The sequence below is a fragment of the Propithecus coquereli genome, unplaced genomic scaffold, assembly GCF_000956105.1.
Source record: "Propithecus coquereli isolate 6110/MARCELLA unplaced genomic scaffold, Pcoq_1.0 Scaffold71, whole genome shotgun sequence".
In the NCBI taxonomy this organism is placed as follows: domain Eukaryota; kingdom Metazoa; phylum Chordata; class Mammalia; order Primates; family Indriidae; genus Propithecus; species Propithecus coquereli.
Window position 1 is genome coordinate 13,403,342 of NW_012153174.1, and position 14,045 is coordinate 13,417,386.

Below are 14,045 nucleotides of genomic sequence, written 5' to 3' on the forward strand. Positions count from 1 at the left end.
CTGTCTTTTTAATTAAATCCAACCCACTGGGCTGTGAAGTGGTTATCTCATTGTGGTTTTGACTTGTTTTTCCCGATACTAATGATGTTGAACATTTTTTCATGTGCTTATTTAGCCATTTGTATATCTTCTTTGCAGAAATAGCTATTTAGACACTTCACCCATTTCTAATTGAGTTATTTGGTTTTTTATTTTTGAAGTATAAAACTCTTTATATATTCTGGATTACAAGTCCCTTATTTTGTATATATATAAATAATTCTATACATACAAATGATTTGCAATATTCTCTCCTATTTTGTGGGTTGCTCCTTCACTTTCTTCATGATGTACTTTAAAGCACAAAAGGTTTTAATTTTGATGAAGCAGAATTTTTTCTTTTGTCATTTGTGCTTTTGATACTGTATCTAAGAAGGCTTTGCCCAAGCCAAGGTCACAAAGATTTACTTTTATGTTTTCTTGTAAGACTTTTATAGTTTTAACACTTACATTTAGATCTATGATCCATTCTGAATTGATTTTTGCATACAGTGTGGAGTAGAAGTCCAACATAATATTAGTGCATGTGGATAACCAGTTGTCCCAGCACCATTTGTTGAAAAGACAATTCTTTCCCCATTGAACTGTCTTGCTCCCTTGTTAAAAATCAATTGACCATAAGTGTACAGATTTGTTTCTGGACTCTCAGTTCTATTCTATTGATCCACATGTCTATCCTCATGCCAGTACTATACAGTCTTAATCACTGTAGCTTTGTAGCGAGGTTTAAATTGGAAAGTGTGAATCCTTCAACATTGTTCTCTTTTTTCAATACAGTTTTGGATATTCTGGGTCCCTTACAATTTCATATGAATTTTAGGATCAACTGTCAACTTCTGCAAAAAACGGAGTTGGGATGTGGATAGGGATTACATTGACTCTATAGAGCAATTTGGGAGGCCCAGGATTGTTTTACAAAAGGAAATTTCTCTGGTTCATTCTTCCCAGTAATACACATCTGGGGCCGTCACCTTTGTGCAGCTCCAAATCCCATGTCCAAGAAGCTACTTGGATATTAGTCACCTCTTGACAGAAGAGTATTCTACATTTTTGCACTCTGTTTAATAACCTTATATTTATAAAGCAGTTTATAAATATGAAGTATGGTATTAGAAGCCAATTCTTGGCTCACTCATTAGGTGGCCAGTTACCTCATTAAAAAATCAATTTCATTCCACATGATGTAAATAGAAAGTATAATAATCCTTGAGTTTAAATTTGGGTATGAGTTTAGCATAAGCTTCTAGCTACAAAGGTGACAGCTATTAAAATGACCTTTTAAAAAACCTGGAAAGATTAGGCTAACCATCTGCCTGTCCATTACATAGCCCAAGATTGCCAAGTACTATTACCTATTACACACCACTAATTCAGAAGTTTTTCCAAGCAATCTATTTAATTTTATCATTATATACTAAGCTGTATATCACTCGGATCATTCCTTTCTGCTTTGATTTCAGATTACATTTAAATTAGAAATACGCTACAGGTATAGTGGCTCATGCTTGTAATCCCGGCACTTTAAGAGGCTGAGGTAGGAACATAGTGAGATCTCGTCTCTACAAAAAAATTTCTTTAAAAATTAGCCAGGTGTGGTCACACGTACCTGTAGTCCCGGTGACTCCAGAGGCTGAGGTAGGAGGATCGCTTGAGCTCAGGAGTTTGAGGCTGCAGTGAGCACTCCAGCCTGGGCAACAGAGAAAGACCTTGTCTCTAAATGAATGAATGAATGAATGAATGAATGAATGAATGAATAAGGAATACTTTCTACCTTTAGAGGGCACTCATAACATACAGTACTTAGACATTCACAATAAGCAGCTCTACCAGGAATAGAACATTAAAGATCTGTGGATAAGCTACTGATCCGAAAAACAGATAATCCTTTTCCTTTGATTAGTGTAACTTTCCAGGACGGCCCCCAGCAGACTCAGGAGATGGCCCAGCATTAGCCAAAGGAAGAGAAACAGAACAGATTCCGTGCGAATGTTGGTAGAAACCAGGCAACAGGATTCATTCGGGGCCTTTATTGTAAAAACATGCCCAGGCTTTCCCAAGACGACCAAGAGTGCCTCCAGAAACATGCCTCCCGGCCATCCATGTGGACTCAATTCCTGCTCCTGTTTAGGGATGAGAGATACAATGCAAACATTCGCCAAACCACAGAAAACGAAGGGGACCCCAAGGCTGCACCTGATGTCAAGGTAAGACGATCTCCACAATCCATGATTCTTTCTTGACAAGAGAAAGGCTTAATCCAGAAAGAACACAAAACCATGAGCAAGCTTTAGTGCGAGCACTCACTTATCTTAATGTTCTATCAAAAATGTTTTCAAACCAACCCCAAGGGAAATGTAGAACCTTGATGATAATTACCTGGTCAATCCAGTTTTCTCCAATCTGAACAGCTTCACATTATCAAAACAAATGATTACTCATTGCTTTTTTGTTTTTTTGCTTGTTTCTGGAGATAATGTTTTAAAAAGCAGTAGACATAGATTTTATAGCTATTGGTATTAGCCCTTGGATGTTTTTCTCTGACATAAATATCATATCCCATATACTAATGAAAGAAAAAGTATAGACTGCTTTCTACAAAAATTCCAAGAGAAAAAAATTGATAAACTAATGTAGGATTATAAGAACATTAAGGAGCTAAGGGGTGTTTTTTCTGAAATCACGGAGTCCTAAGGTGAATTTCTAAGCATGAGTTTCTATGAATAGGTAATAACATCATTTCTCTAAAGAGTGACAATTTTCCTGCTCAATGTCATGTGTATTTTTGAAGAAAGTACAGTTTAAGTCTTCAAATCCTCTTAGCTATTAATAGAACTATCTCTTAAGTTATTTGGTATGGGAGATGGGCATGTGTTAATGTCTAACAAACAGTGAGCAGAGCTCAGAATTTAATGTTGCAAAATCCTACTACAGCAAACCTACCCAAATACCTTAACCCTAAAATATTCATCTCTTCCTGTGCCATGTCTCCTATCCTGATAATAATCATTTATTTGCCAATTCCCTGTTTAATTCGCTAGTTGTTCCCTTTTTCCTGATGTTATTTTAACCAATTGGCACAACCAAAGAAAAGTTTTTTAAAAAAAGGTCATTAAGAAGTTTTTTCTGTAGAAATGTACTGACCTTTGTTTTCAAGCTTTCAGACATACGTGAACAAATAACACATGAGTTTCCATACCCCCGTCATCATCTAAGAACTAGGAGTTTAGGAAACTAGTATGAAATAGGATATAGTGGCCAGGAGTCCTTAATTAATGGGCATCTAAATGTAGGAAACACACACAAAAGATATTTCTAAAATGTAGAATTTGGAGGTTACTCTGAGGAAATAGCAACAACAACAACTATATATTGTTTATGTAGTATATGTACATACATTGTACAGGTATGTACATAATTTGAAAGGTCTAACCGTCCTAGGGGTATGCTGTAAGTGGAATCACAGGCAAATGCAATGGAGAAGTATTTGAGCATCAGCAGTTCACTCGCCCACAGCATCCTGAACAGGCACGTGTGCCGGCGCCGGGCAGCCAGAGCTGCTGTCCTGACCTCAATAACCAGGGGAAACAGGTCCAGGCCTGTGCAGCAGCAGGTGACAGGAGAAGGGAGCTTCCAGTTGGGATGTTACTGGCTCCTTCACTTGGTTTTCTTTTTTAAAAAAACAAAAAATTTATATTGCATCTAAATATAGAAAGAGAAGACATATCCCTCTTCTAGCAAATACAAGAATGATAGCACTGAATTCCTTTTGATTCTGCAAATATCATGGAATCCTTTCTAACTGCAAAACCTTCGGCAAGGTGCTGCAGGGAACAAAGAGGAAGAGAAAGGAATGCTCCTTCCTCTCTAGAGACTCACAATATATTGGGAAAGACAAACACACCCATATATTATCCGCATTAACTCATGTCACTAATATAGGGTACCTATGTAATTACTGTGCGTGCTTTCAATCAGCAAGGCAGTAAGAAATCAAGGACAAAATGTGACCATGGGGTAAGGTGACTGAAAAAGGCCTAATGGAAGAATGAAAGGGGCGAAACCTAAGGCAGACATGAAACGATGATCAAGAACGTGCAGAAGCAGAGAGAGGGAACGTGGGCTATAATGTGTCTAGATGTCCAGGGACCAATGAGAAAGCCTCAAAAAATCCTCAAACTAAGCCTCACACCTTATATAAAAATTAATCCCAAATGAATCATGGGCTTAAATGTACAACTATTTGTAAAACTATAAAACTTTGAGGAAAGAGTGGGAGAAAATCTTTGTGACCTAGGGCTGGGCGAAGAGGACTTAGACATCAAAAGCATGATCCATTAGAAAAAAAAATCAATAAATTAGACCTCATCAGAATTTGAAAACATTTGGTCTGCCAAAGACACTATTTAAAGAATGAAAGACAAGCTACAAATTGCAAGAAAATTCTTGCAAACGCCATATCTGTGAAAGGCCTTGAATCTAGAACAAAGAATTCTCAAAACTCAAAGGTAAAAACAATCCAACTAGAATATGGGCAAAAGACGTGAACAGACATTTCACTGGTGAGTTTCCACAGGTGGCAAATAAATACATGAAAAGATAATCAGCATCATTAGCCAACAGGGAAATGCAAATTAAAACCATAGCAAAGCATGACTACACACCTGGCAGAATGGCTAAAATGGGAAAAAAATAGTGCCTATAAAAATGGCTAGAATAAACACATATTAATACAATTATTACATGTTAATTAAAAATAAAAATAAAGAAAGGGCAAAACAAAAGAAAAATAAACTCAAATAGTGTTTCAGCTTGTCATAAAAGGTACTTATTATCATCCCAGAGACTTTTCTTATTTAGCTAACTTAGACAATCCCTTAACTTAATAAAGCATCTAAGATAGCAGCTAATGCCTTTCAAAATAATAAACGAAAATGGTAATCAATTTAAAAGCGAATGGCAAAAAGCAACCTCTAAAATTCCTCATATAATTTTCATAAAATTTAAGGAATGAATGATGTTTTCATAACAAATAAATACTTTTCATCTCGACCAACAAAAACACCAGAGTCCAAATATTACAGCCTCACAGTAGGCGGCTCAACTCAGACCACCTGCGAACATCAACCAGGCAGCCTGGCCATGCTACAGTAACAAATGAACCCCCAAGGTTCAGAGGGGGGTGAATCTCACAGATCACGCTCACATTCACATTTTTGATGGAACCAGGCCCATGACTAATCTAATTGCAAAGGAGGCTAGGAAACATACAGGAGCCAGGTTACCAGGAAGCACTTACGGCCTCCACCACACCATCCACTCAACTCTAGTCTAAACACCTATGCATTCAGTTTAAAATTCTGACTGAGACTTTGAGGAGGAAAAATGGAAACCCGTTATATCAATGAAACAGAGTGCTACCTTACTGTGAAAGGCCTGCTGGCGGCAAGAGAAGTCATAAATAAAAAACTCAGATGAAAGAAAGCAAAGAAAGAAAGAAAGAAAATCTTCCCTTATACATCAGAAAAGAATATCTCTGAAAAGATATGTACAGATATGCATTCACATAAGAAAGTATAATGTATATCTGTGCTTTTCAGTTATACATTGACTTGGAAAAAGTCAATGATGCGGCAAAGTAACATCGCAAGGTGACGGAGGTGGCAGAGCTACAGACAGAGAGGCAGGGAGGGCAGAAAGAGAGCTAGCATGTGACAGCTGAGAGAGCTTGGCTAAAGCACAGAGATTCATCGTGGAGACTTCTAGGAATGATTGAGAAGATCCCAGGTAAGGAAGATGAAGGAAAGTCTGCCGTGATCAGCTAGGGTAAGCTCAAAGGATTATTTGCTATGGTTAATGTGGCCCCATTTCATTTAACCTGTAGGCAGAGGAGCCCTGAGAACCGTGTGCAGCGCCTCCTCAACTGTCTAAAGAATATCCAGCTCAAAGGAGACTGTGGTTATGCTTTAAAACCAAAAACAGACCCAAAAGAAGTAGGAAACGCTGAAAGTGTTTTCAGAAGAAGTGATGTGTGATCTGCAACTTGTTTAAAATAATCCAGGGAACCAGCCTGAGCGAGAGAGAGACCCCGTCTCTACTAAAAATAGAAAAAATTAGCCGGGCATGGTGGCGCATGCCTGTAGTCCCAGCTACTCGGGAGGCTGAGGCAGGAGGATCGCTTGAGCCCAGGAGTTGGAGGTTGCTGTGACCTATGATGACGCTGTTGCACTCTAGCCTGGGTGACAAAGCAAGCCCATGTCTCAAAAAAAAAAAAAAAGAAAAAAAGAAAAAAAAAATCCAGCAAGGAGGGAAGTAGAAGAGTAAGGGATGAAGCAGAATTGGCAATATGTAGTTAAATGTTGGGATTGGGTGATGGATATGAAAGTTCCTGAGCCTAGTCACTCAGTTTTTCTATTTTGAAAATTAACATAATAAGTTTGTTTTTAAGAATCTTGAAGATGAGAGCTTAGAATTTTCGATTAAAACTAAATAACAAATAAATAATGCAACTTTCCGTGTTCTATGTCTATAGCACGGTGGGAGCCACTGGTGCACGCTACCTAGCAAACATCCAAAGGACAGCGCAATTCATCTTGGTCTTTCAGGAAAATCTTCGAAAATGGCAAAAGATCCTATGTGGAAAGCTAAGAGGCATACTTTAAAAATCCTGGCCAGCTTTAGTACACTGGTTGGTTGGTTGGTTTTTTCACAAATTTTATAACTCTTGGATTTTAAATCAATAGTTAGGAAAAGAAATATATCTAAGTATCATTTCCACTGTTGGAAAGTTCTCATAAAATCATGCTGGCTTCCCTGCTGAAATCAAGCCAGCCTTCACAAAGCCATAAAATCGCTGCAAACACTTTAGAAATTTATATTTAAGTTTTGCCTTTTGCAAGGTTAAAGTATAGATGAACTATTAATATATTGGGAATGTTACAGAGTAAACTTGTTATTGTTGGTTCTATAAGAACCATTTATTTCTATTCAATGAGAAAAAGCAATTTAGATCAAGCTTATGTCATTTAAGAGTTTATTTTAGAAATTTCTACAGAATGGTTGCAAAACTACTGTATTTAAAATGACTGAAAAGAGTGGGTGCAGTGGCTCATGCCTGTGACCCTAGCACTTGGGGAGGCTGAGGCAGGAGGATCCCTTGAGCCCAGGAGTTTGAGGTTGCTGTGAACTATGATGATGCCACTGAGCTCTAGCCTGGAGGACAGAGTAAGACCCTGTCTCCAAAAAAGAAGACAAAATAAAATAAAATAACTGGAAAAAGGAATTTTAAGATGGAGCAAATATGTTGAAAGGATAATAGTTTAAACAATGTAGTGACAATTGGCATATATTCAAATATTCAAGAATAAAACCCAAATAATCAGCTACATAAGTTATTTGATTTGATATCAACATATAAAAGGTTTTTTAACAAGAATATGTTTTGCTTATATGATTTTGAATTCTAAACACTAAAAATTATAATGATTTATTTTCAAGTAGTAGATCATTCCAAGGACTTTTATCAAAATAAGATTGAAAATGAAGTAAAATATTGTAAATGGTCTTTATGCATTTGTAACTCTGTTCAAATTGCATATGACTAGAAGACAAAAGGAAATAGCAGGGAAGCAGAAGGCTAGCAGCTCAGAAACCTCAGCCCAGGAGTTTGTGGAAGATGCTGGAAAGACAGCATAACACCAACCAGCAGCCTCTAACCACAGCATCTCCATGTTCTCATCTCACGTTCCCAAGAGAGAATGTGGCGCAGTATGAATGTGATCTACCTCTAGATCCATTAGCCCTGGCCATTCCGTAGGTTGCAAAACAATCTCAAGGAGTTGTCCAGCACATGTTTTGAGTGACTGCAACTTTAAACCAGCTTATAGGCCTCCCAAATTAATCATGACACTTGAAGTAGACAGCCCTGATTTGGATGTTTGAGTTCAGGCATTTTTATATCTATCATTCACAAGCTTTATAATCACACCTCAGAGATAAGTGCACTTATCTTCTTTGTTTATCACCCATTCCCACCACCAGATATTTTGCAAAGTATCTGTGGATGGCTCCCATAAAACTAAAGTCTGGAGTCACTAGACCCTCAGCCCTGGGGGACCCTCTCTGCTCTCTTGCTTGAGCCAGGCCAGCTGACCCTGTAGGGATCAACTGAGACCCAACCACACAGGAATATTTGTGGCTCTAAGTTATCAAGTGTGAAATTGCATAAAAATATTAGAGCAAAACATGACCAAATGAAATGAATAAAATATTATTTCAAAGAAATGATCAAAGCATTTAATATCGCCAAATTTCATACCACATTTCTGAAATCAGTGATAAATTTGCTCTCTCTACTTCCTCAAGTTGATTTAAGGCTTTCATTGTGACCATTTGTCCAGAGGATCACATGTTCTGAGGAATATATTTTTGAAGTTTTCGTTTGAAGAGGAAGCTTTATTATCAGCTACACCATCCAAGGAGGACATGCAGTTATTAATAATTTTATAGAGAGTTCTGTTGTGGAACAAGTTTGCTGGATTAAAAAATAAGCATGTGATCAGCAAATAAAAGCCAGGTACTATGGCTTCCTTTTTTTCTGATTTTGTCTTTTCTAAAAAATAGCTGCAACTGACTATTTTTAACAACTTATTAGTATCACTGAGGTCTGTGAGTTTCCCCTTTTCCAGAGCTGCAGTTCTGGAGAAGAAAGCCAGAAATCTCCCACTGTTTGTTGGCTTTGGGGGGCCAGCCTTTGTCCCATGTGCATTCTCTACAACACTCAGGAGAGACAGAGTGAAGGCGAGGAGGGTGTGGGACAGAAGGCACGTGAGGGTCCCTTAGGCAGCGGGTCTATTAGCCCCAGCCGAGCTGGGAGGTCGAGAAGTTCTCCTCCCCCACCCACACACACACAACCCCCGCACCCCAGGCCTTTCCCCAACATCCCCAGGCACACCCGAGGCAGCTCATTCTCTCATTCTGGCCTGGTTCCTCCCTTTAGGAAAAGAAATAAAGTTTAAATTCATATGCACTTAGACATGAGTGAATTAATACACCGCTCCTGCTCATGAAATCTACAAGGAATGCTCATATTAGAGCCACCAGAATGAACTCCCAGAGGCTTGGGGTTCGGGGCTATTTCTAGCCCTGTCCAGAAGCCACACTCCAGCCTGGTCTAAATCCAGCAGCGATGACCTGGCTTCTGCTTCTGGTTACGGAGAAGGTGCAGCGCCCTGGTCCTCTCTTCACCCCAAACCTGCTCCTTGTCTATGCAATCTTGGCCAAAAGCCAGGTCATAATTCTGCGTGGTTCATCCATCAGAAACGGGCTGATTTTTAGACATATGAAATCAACAATGGAGGAAAACAAGGTTACCTTTGGGTTTTAGGAAATCGAGGGACCAGAGGGCTCACTGCATTTTCAAATTCCTTCTCCTTGAGTCAAGATTCAGAGCTCCTGCTCTCGTCTCTCTGCCTCATGCCCAGATGCAACAGACATTCCAAGGAGCCCGAGAGGGAGATAGGCTCTTCTTTCTCAGTACGCTGTAAAAGCAGGGAGTGGGAGAATGGTGCATGCTGACATCTGCTGGAAATCCCAGCATTGCAACATTTCCCTCCAGTAAAACTTGAAGCTCAGTTGTAACAAAGTTTGATTACTTGAAGACATCCTTTTTCATCAATTGAAATAGCTCAGTAATATGCGTCCTTTTGGCTGAGCCAGGTACAAACTGCCACCAAGCAGGAAAATGACATAAAGGGCAATGTCTTTGAAATGGCGAGAGCTGGTTTTTGAATTCAGGTCTAAGTTGGATTTCATTCTCTGAGTCTTGGTTTTTAATATCTATAAAATCAAGATAATAATACTTCTCACCCATGATTTCAATGAGTTGCTTTGGAAAAAAATCAAATGAGATAATGCATGTAAAATGCTGGCAAGCTACAAAGATGAGGGCTTTTTAAAAAATCAGATACTTTTTTTTTTTTAATCCTGCATCTGTGGGCTCAGGTTACCCTTAGTCCTGTGCTGCCACCCTGGGAACCCCTGGAACCCTATGTGCTTGGTTTATAGCCAGTTCCTCTCACAGTAGCTGTTAACCTAGTCATCTCCATCTAAAGATGGGCCTTGCACTTACTGGGCACATAGTGAGAGCCCGGTTAATGCTGACTGGCCAACTGATTAGTAGATAGAAATGCATTATCTCCCTACTTCATTCCCACTGTGTGGATGAAACCTTACTCAGAGAGAGCACGTTATTTCTTGACCTCTTCAAGCTACATATGCCCTGAAAGAAATTAACAACGATTATTAATCCTGAATGGCCCCCAAAACGGGTAATTGCATAGCAGTGCCAATGTCCAACTTCCCCAAGAAAAACATTCCTTTTAAAATGCCAAGCAAAGTAGTCCAATTCAGTTGTGTCCAACTCACAGAAATCAATGACCGCTAACAAGTTCTCCCGGCAGCCAGGCAGGAAGAGGGAAAAAGACACAGAAGGGCAGCCCTGCGCAGCCGGGGTGAGGAGGCTAACACAAAGCGCGGTTTATTAGGGACTACTGGAAAAGCTACAAAGCCCAGGCACCCTCCCCGAGCCCTGTCACAAATTGTCCACTTCGGACAGGACAATGCCTTCCCTTGTTCTTGCCGCCTCGTTTGTTGGTTGTCGAGCTCCACGAGCGTGAGATTGGGAGATCCGGCCCCAGGACCTGGGGACAAATGGAGCCTTCCCTTTGGCGTCAGGCCTTCTCTGAGCGCTGTCTTAACAAGCCTTACACCTTCCAGGTTTGCTCACGCTGTGTGGCAGCTTCTATCTCATAGGCTCTCACCTACTACAATTGAAGAAGAAATGAGATACATTGTTTAGAAATTTAAAATCGCATCTATTAAAAATATTTTTATTATAAAAAGTCAAACATATATATAAATGTAAAGAAAAATACTGCAATAAAACCCTATGTGCCAATCACCCAGGTTCAACAATTATCAACCCATGTCATTTCGAATTTCATTCGGTTAACAGATATTCACGCAACACATGTTCTGTCCCAGTACTGCGTAGGGTTTTGAGACACAGGTCCAAATAGGGCAAAGTACTGAGGCTCAGAGAGCTCAGAGTCTAACAGGGAAACAGACTCTCACAATGCAGAGCAGCCAGTGCTGTGGTACGAGAAAGCGTTACAAGCAGGTAACCCAACTCAGCAGAGCTTCGCTAAGGAAACTGCATCTAAGCCGGGACTGGGACTGGCAGGATAAGTGGGAGATTGCCCTGGGAGAGGGAGAGGAGGCAGTTGGAAAGGGGAGTGATTCAGGCAGAGGGAGCAGTTGATGCAAAGTGCCAAGAATGAGAGTGAACAAGGAGATTTTAGGAACGGAAGGAACATTAATACAACTGGTGCTTTGAGTACAAGGGAATCGTAGTGAGAGATGCGTAGACAGAGTACAGGTCAGCAAATCATGAAGGGTCTTTGGTGCCACATGAAGTCACTTGAACTTCATCCTGCAGAGAAATGAGGAGCCCCTGAGAGATTAAAAGGCGGGAAGTAACATGACCACATTCGCCTTTTAGAAAGATCACTTGTCCGCAGGGTGGGGAAGAGGTGAGAGTGGTCAGAGGTGCTGTGTATGAGCAAAGGCAGGAACTGCTTGGGAGGCCACTGTCATCGTAATAAGACAGCTGGGGACGTCGCCGTGGGGATACTGGCAGGAGCACACTTTGAGAGGCAGGTTGGCTCTGGAGCCTTCTCCGGGGATTCTGCTCTGCTTCCACTTTAAGGTAGGGCCAAGCTTTGGGGTTGGGATATGTGTGTTCCAAGAGGGGGCATTGGAGACTGATTATGTATTAGAGGATGGGCGCCATATTGAACCCAGAAGTAAGCTGGGTTAGAAGCCCGGGTGACCATCTTCGCTAAATCCCTCATGGTACAGAAGAGGAGACTGAGGCCCAGGCAAGTACAGAGATATATCCAACATCACGAAGGAAACTTGTGGTCGGCTCTCCATCTCCTGACTCTGCACTCCTCCTCCACCCATGGCTTTTCCGCCGCCCTGTGCTTTTGCCAACCTTCCCTCATTTCACTGGGCACCTTGGGAGAGGAGCAGAGCCTGGGAAAACATCAGGACTCAAATGACAGCAGTGTGAAACTCACATCTTACCTACAGGCAGCTCAAAAAGAGGTCTTGAAAAATTATTCTGAGCAGCTCTGTCCCCTGCACTTCCCACGCAGCATTTTCATGTTTGCATTTACTTCCAACAGCCCTTGGCGTTCTAGTGAGAGGGTTTTTCATTTCTCATAGTCACTGACGTCAATCTTTGAAAAGCCTTAGGATGAAATATTGCAGCATGAACCCTTGTTGACTTGCTTTATATTTTCTTAAGAAAAACTGTATATGAAGTTAAAAATTCACGATTTACAATCATATTAGACAATGACTGTCAATCATTTTAGAATGCTTTCTTGCAAAAAATAAATAATTAAATAGAAACTTAGGAAATGACAGAGTTCCAGCTCTGTTGCACTTCCTTTTAAACTAACAATACTCTGGACTCCATGGATTTACTTTACCAAAGGTGTCTGAAATTACGTGAGGCAGATTCTCCTAACGCCTTCACTTTGGTATGTATTCTTCACCATCTAAAATGTCAGGGGCTTCTTTACGCTCTAATGCCCTTTCGGTATCTAAAATACTGTTCCCTTGTTTTAGGTAAATCAGATCGTTATGGAAGCTACATTATTTTTTTAGAACCTCAGAGAACTAATCAGTTTACTAAAGAAGGTGGCGAAGTAGCAGCCATGACACTAACCTTTCCAGTACCTATAAAACTGAAGTCAGTAATTCAATCTCCAGTGTGGGTTTGTAAACACGGAATTAGTAATTAGTCGTGGAATTTACATTACTTACTAAGAATTACTGTGAGAAGAATGAAAAGTTAGAATTTTGGTCTCAGACAATGTGGTCAAAGATACTTAATTCTTAATCACACCTAGAAACTATCATAGGCACCGGGGAAGTATGAATCAATAATGTCACTGTCATAGATTACTGTCATCGGCAGCAATAAACAATGACTGTGTCTCCTGGGTGTGGTGTGAAGAAGCATCATAGTCAGGAGGTAGAAGTTGGTGGGACAGTTCTGCCCCTTACAAATTCTAACAGAAATCGTCTAACCCCGCTGGTCTACAGTTTATTCATTGAATAGCTGGGGGGAGGTATAAGCATTGAAATAACACATACGGGAAATTTTATAAATATCTATACCTCAGGGCAAAAAATGTCGATTATTTTTATGATAAAGGTAAGAATGCAAAGTATAGTGGAGCTTTTTTAGAGTTCTGCCTAGTATTCTCTAGCAGTGGCTTGTTTGGTAAAAAATATGTAGATGTAGATATGCATACTAAATTTTTAAAATTTTAAACCTCTGTGATAAGAAAACATAGTAGTTTAGGCAAATGCAATTTTTATAGAACTAGAAATCCCAGAAAAACATCACTAAAGCTTTGAAAATGAGTTTTAAATTTTTCTTTTCCATTTTCTGATATTGCATGTAATAGCTCCCTTCCTGATCTCTGAAGATACAGAATGCTACAGAAGAAAAAGCACAGGCTTTATTTTATTTCATGTTGATTTTTCTTTTTAATGAGCCAACACCTAAGAAAAGTGGAGAGAAAGCCCAGGCAGATCTGGGAACCTTAGGACTTTGGCACGTGGACCCTTGGTATTCCTGCCATTTAAATTTTTTTAGGTAATTCACATTTCTATATTAGAGTATTCAAAATAAGAACAGCACAGCCTTAAGGTTGTGAGCTAATATAATGCATGGTTACAACACGTGGGCAGGACAGACGCCCCCCGCCAACACCAAAAATTTGGTTGGGATGTCAAGACTGGTGAAGCTACACACACCAATGGAGCGTAGAAAAGTTTGTTGGTCACATAAGGAAGCCTCTGAGGAGGGTGGGGCAGGATCCCGGGCAAGTCCAAAAATGGCTGAGAGAGCAGAGAAAGAAGCGTGGCTT

At 40.0% G+C, this 14,045-nt stretch overlaps 1 protein-coding gene across 1 annotated transcript in view; it reads left to right on the forward strand.

The window, feature by feature from the left end:
- The first annotated feature begins 2,078 nt into the window (after positions 1 to 2,078).
- The window catches only part of RGS20 (regulator of G-protein signaling 20), a 76,118-nt gene continuing 64,151 nt past the window's right edge, over positions 2,079 to 14,045 (forward strand). Inside the window, exon 1 of the mRNA XM_012661450.1 lies at positions 2,079 to 2,243. Coding sequence (XP_012516904.1) covers positions 2,079 to 2,243 — 165 coding nt within the window. The remainder of the gene's footprint in view (positions 2,244 to 14,045) is intronic.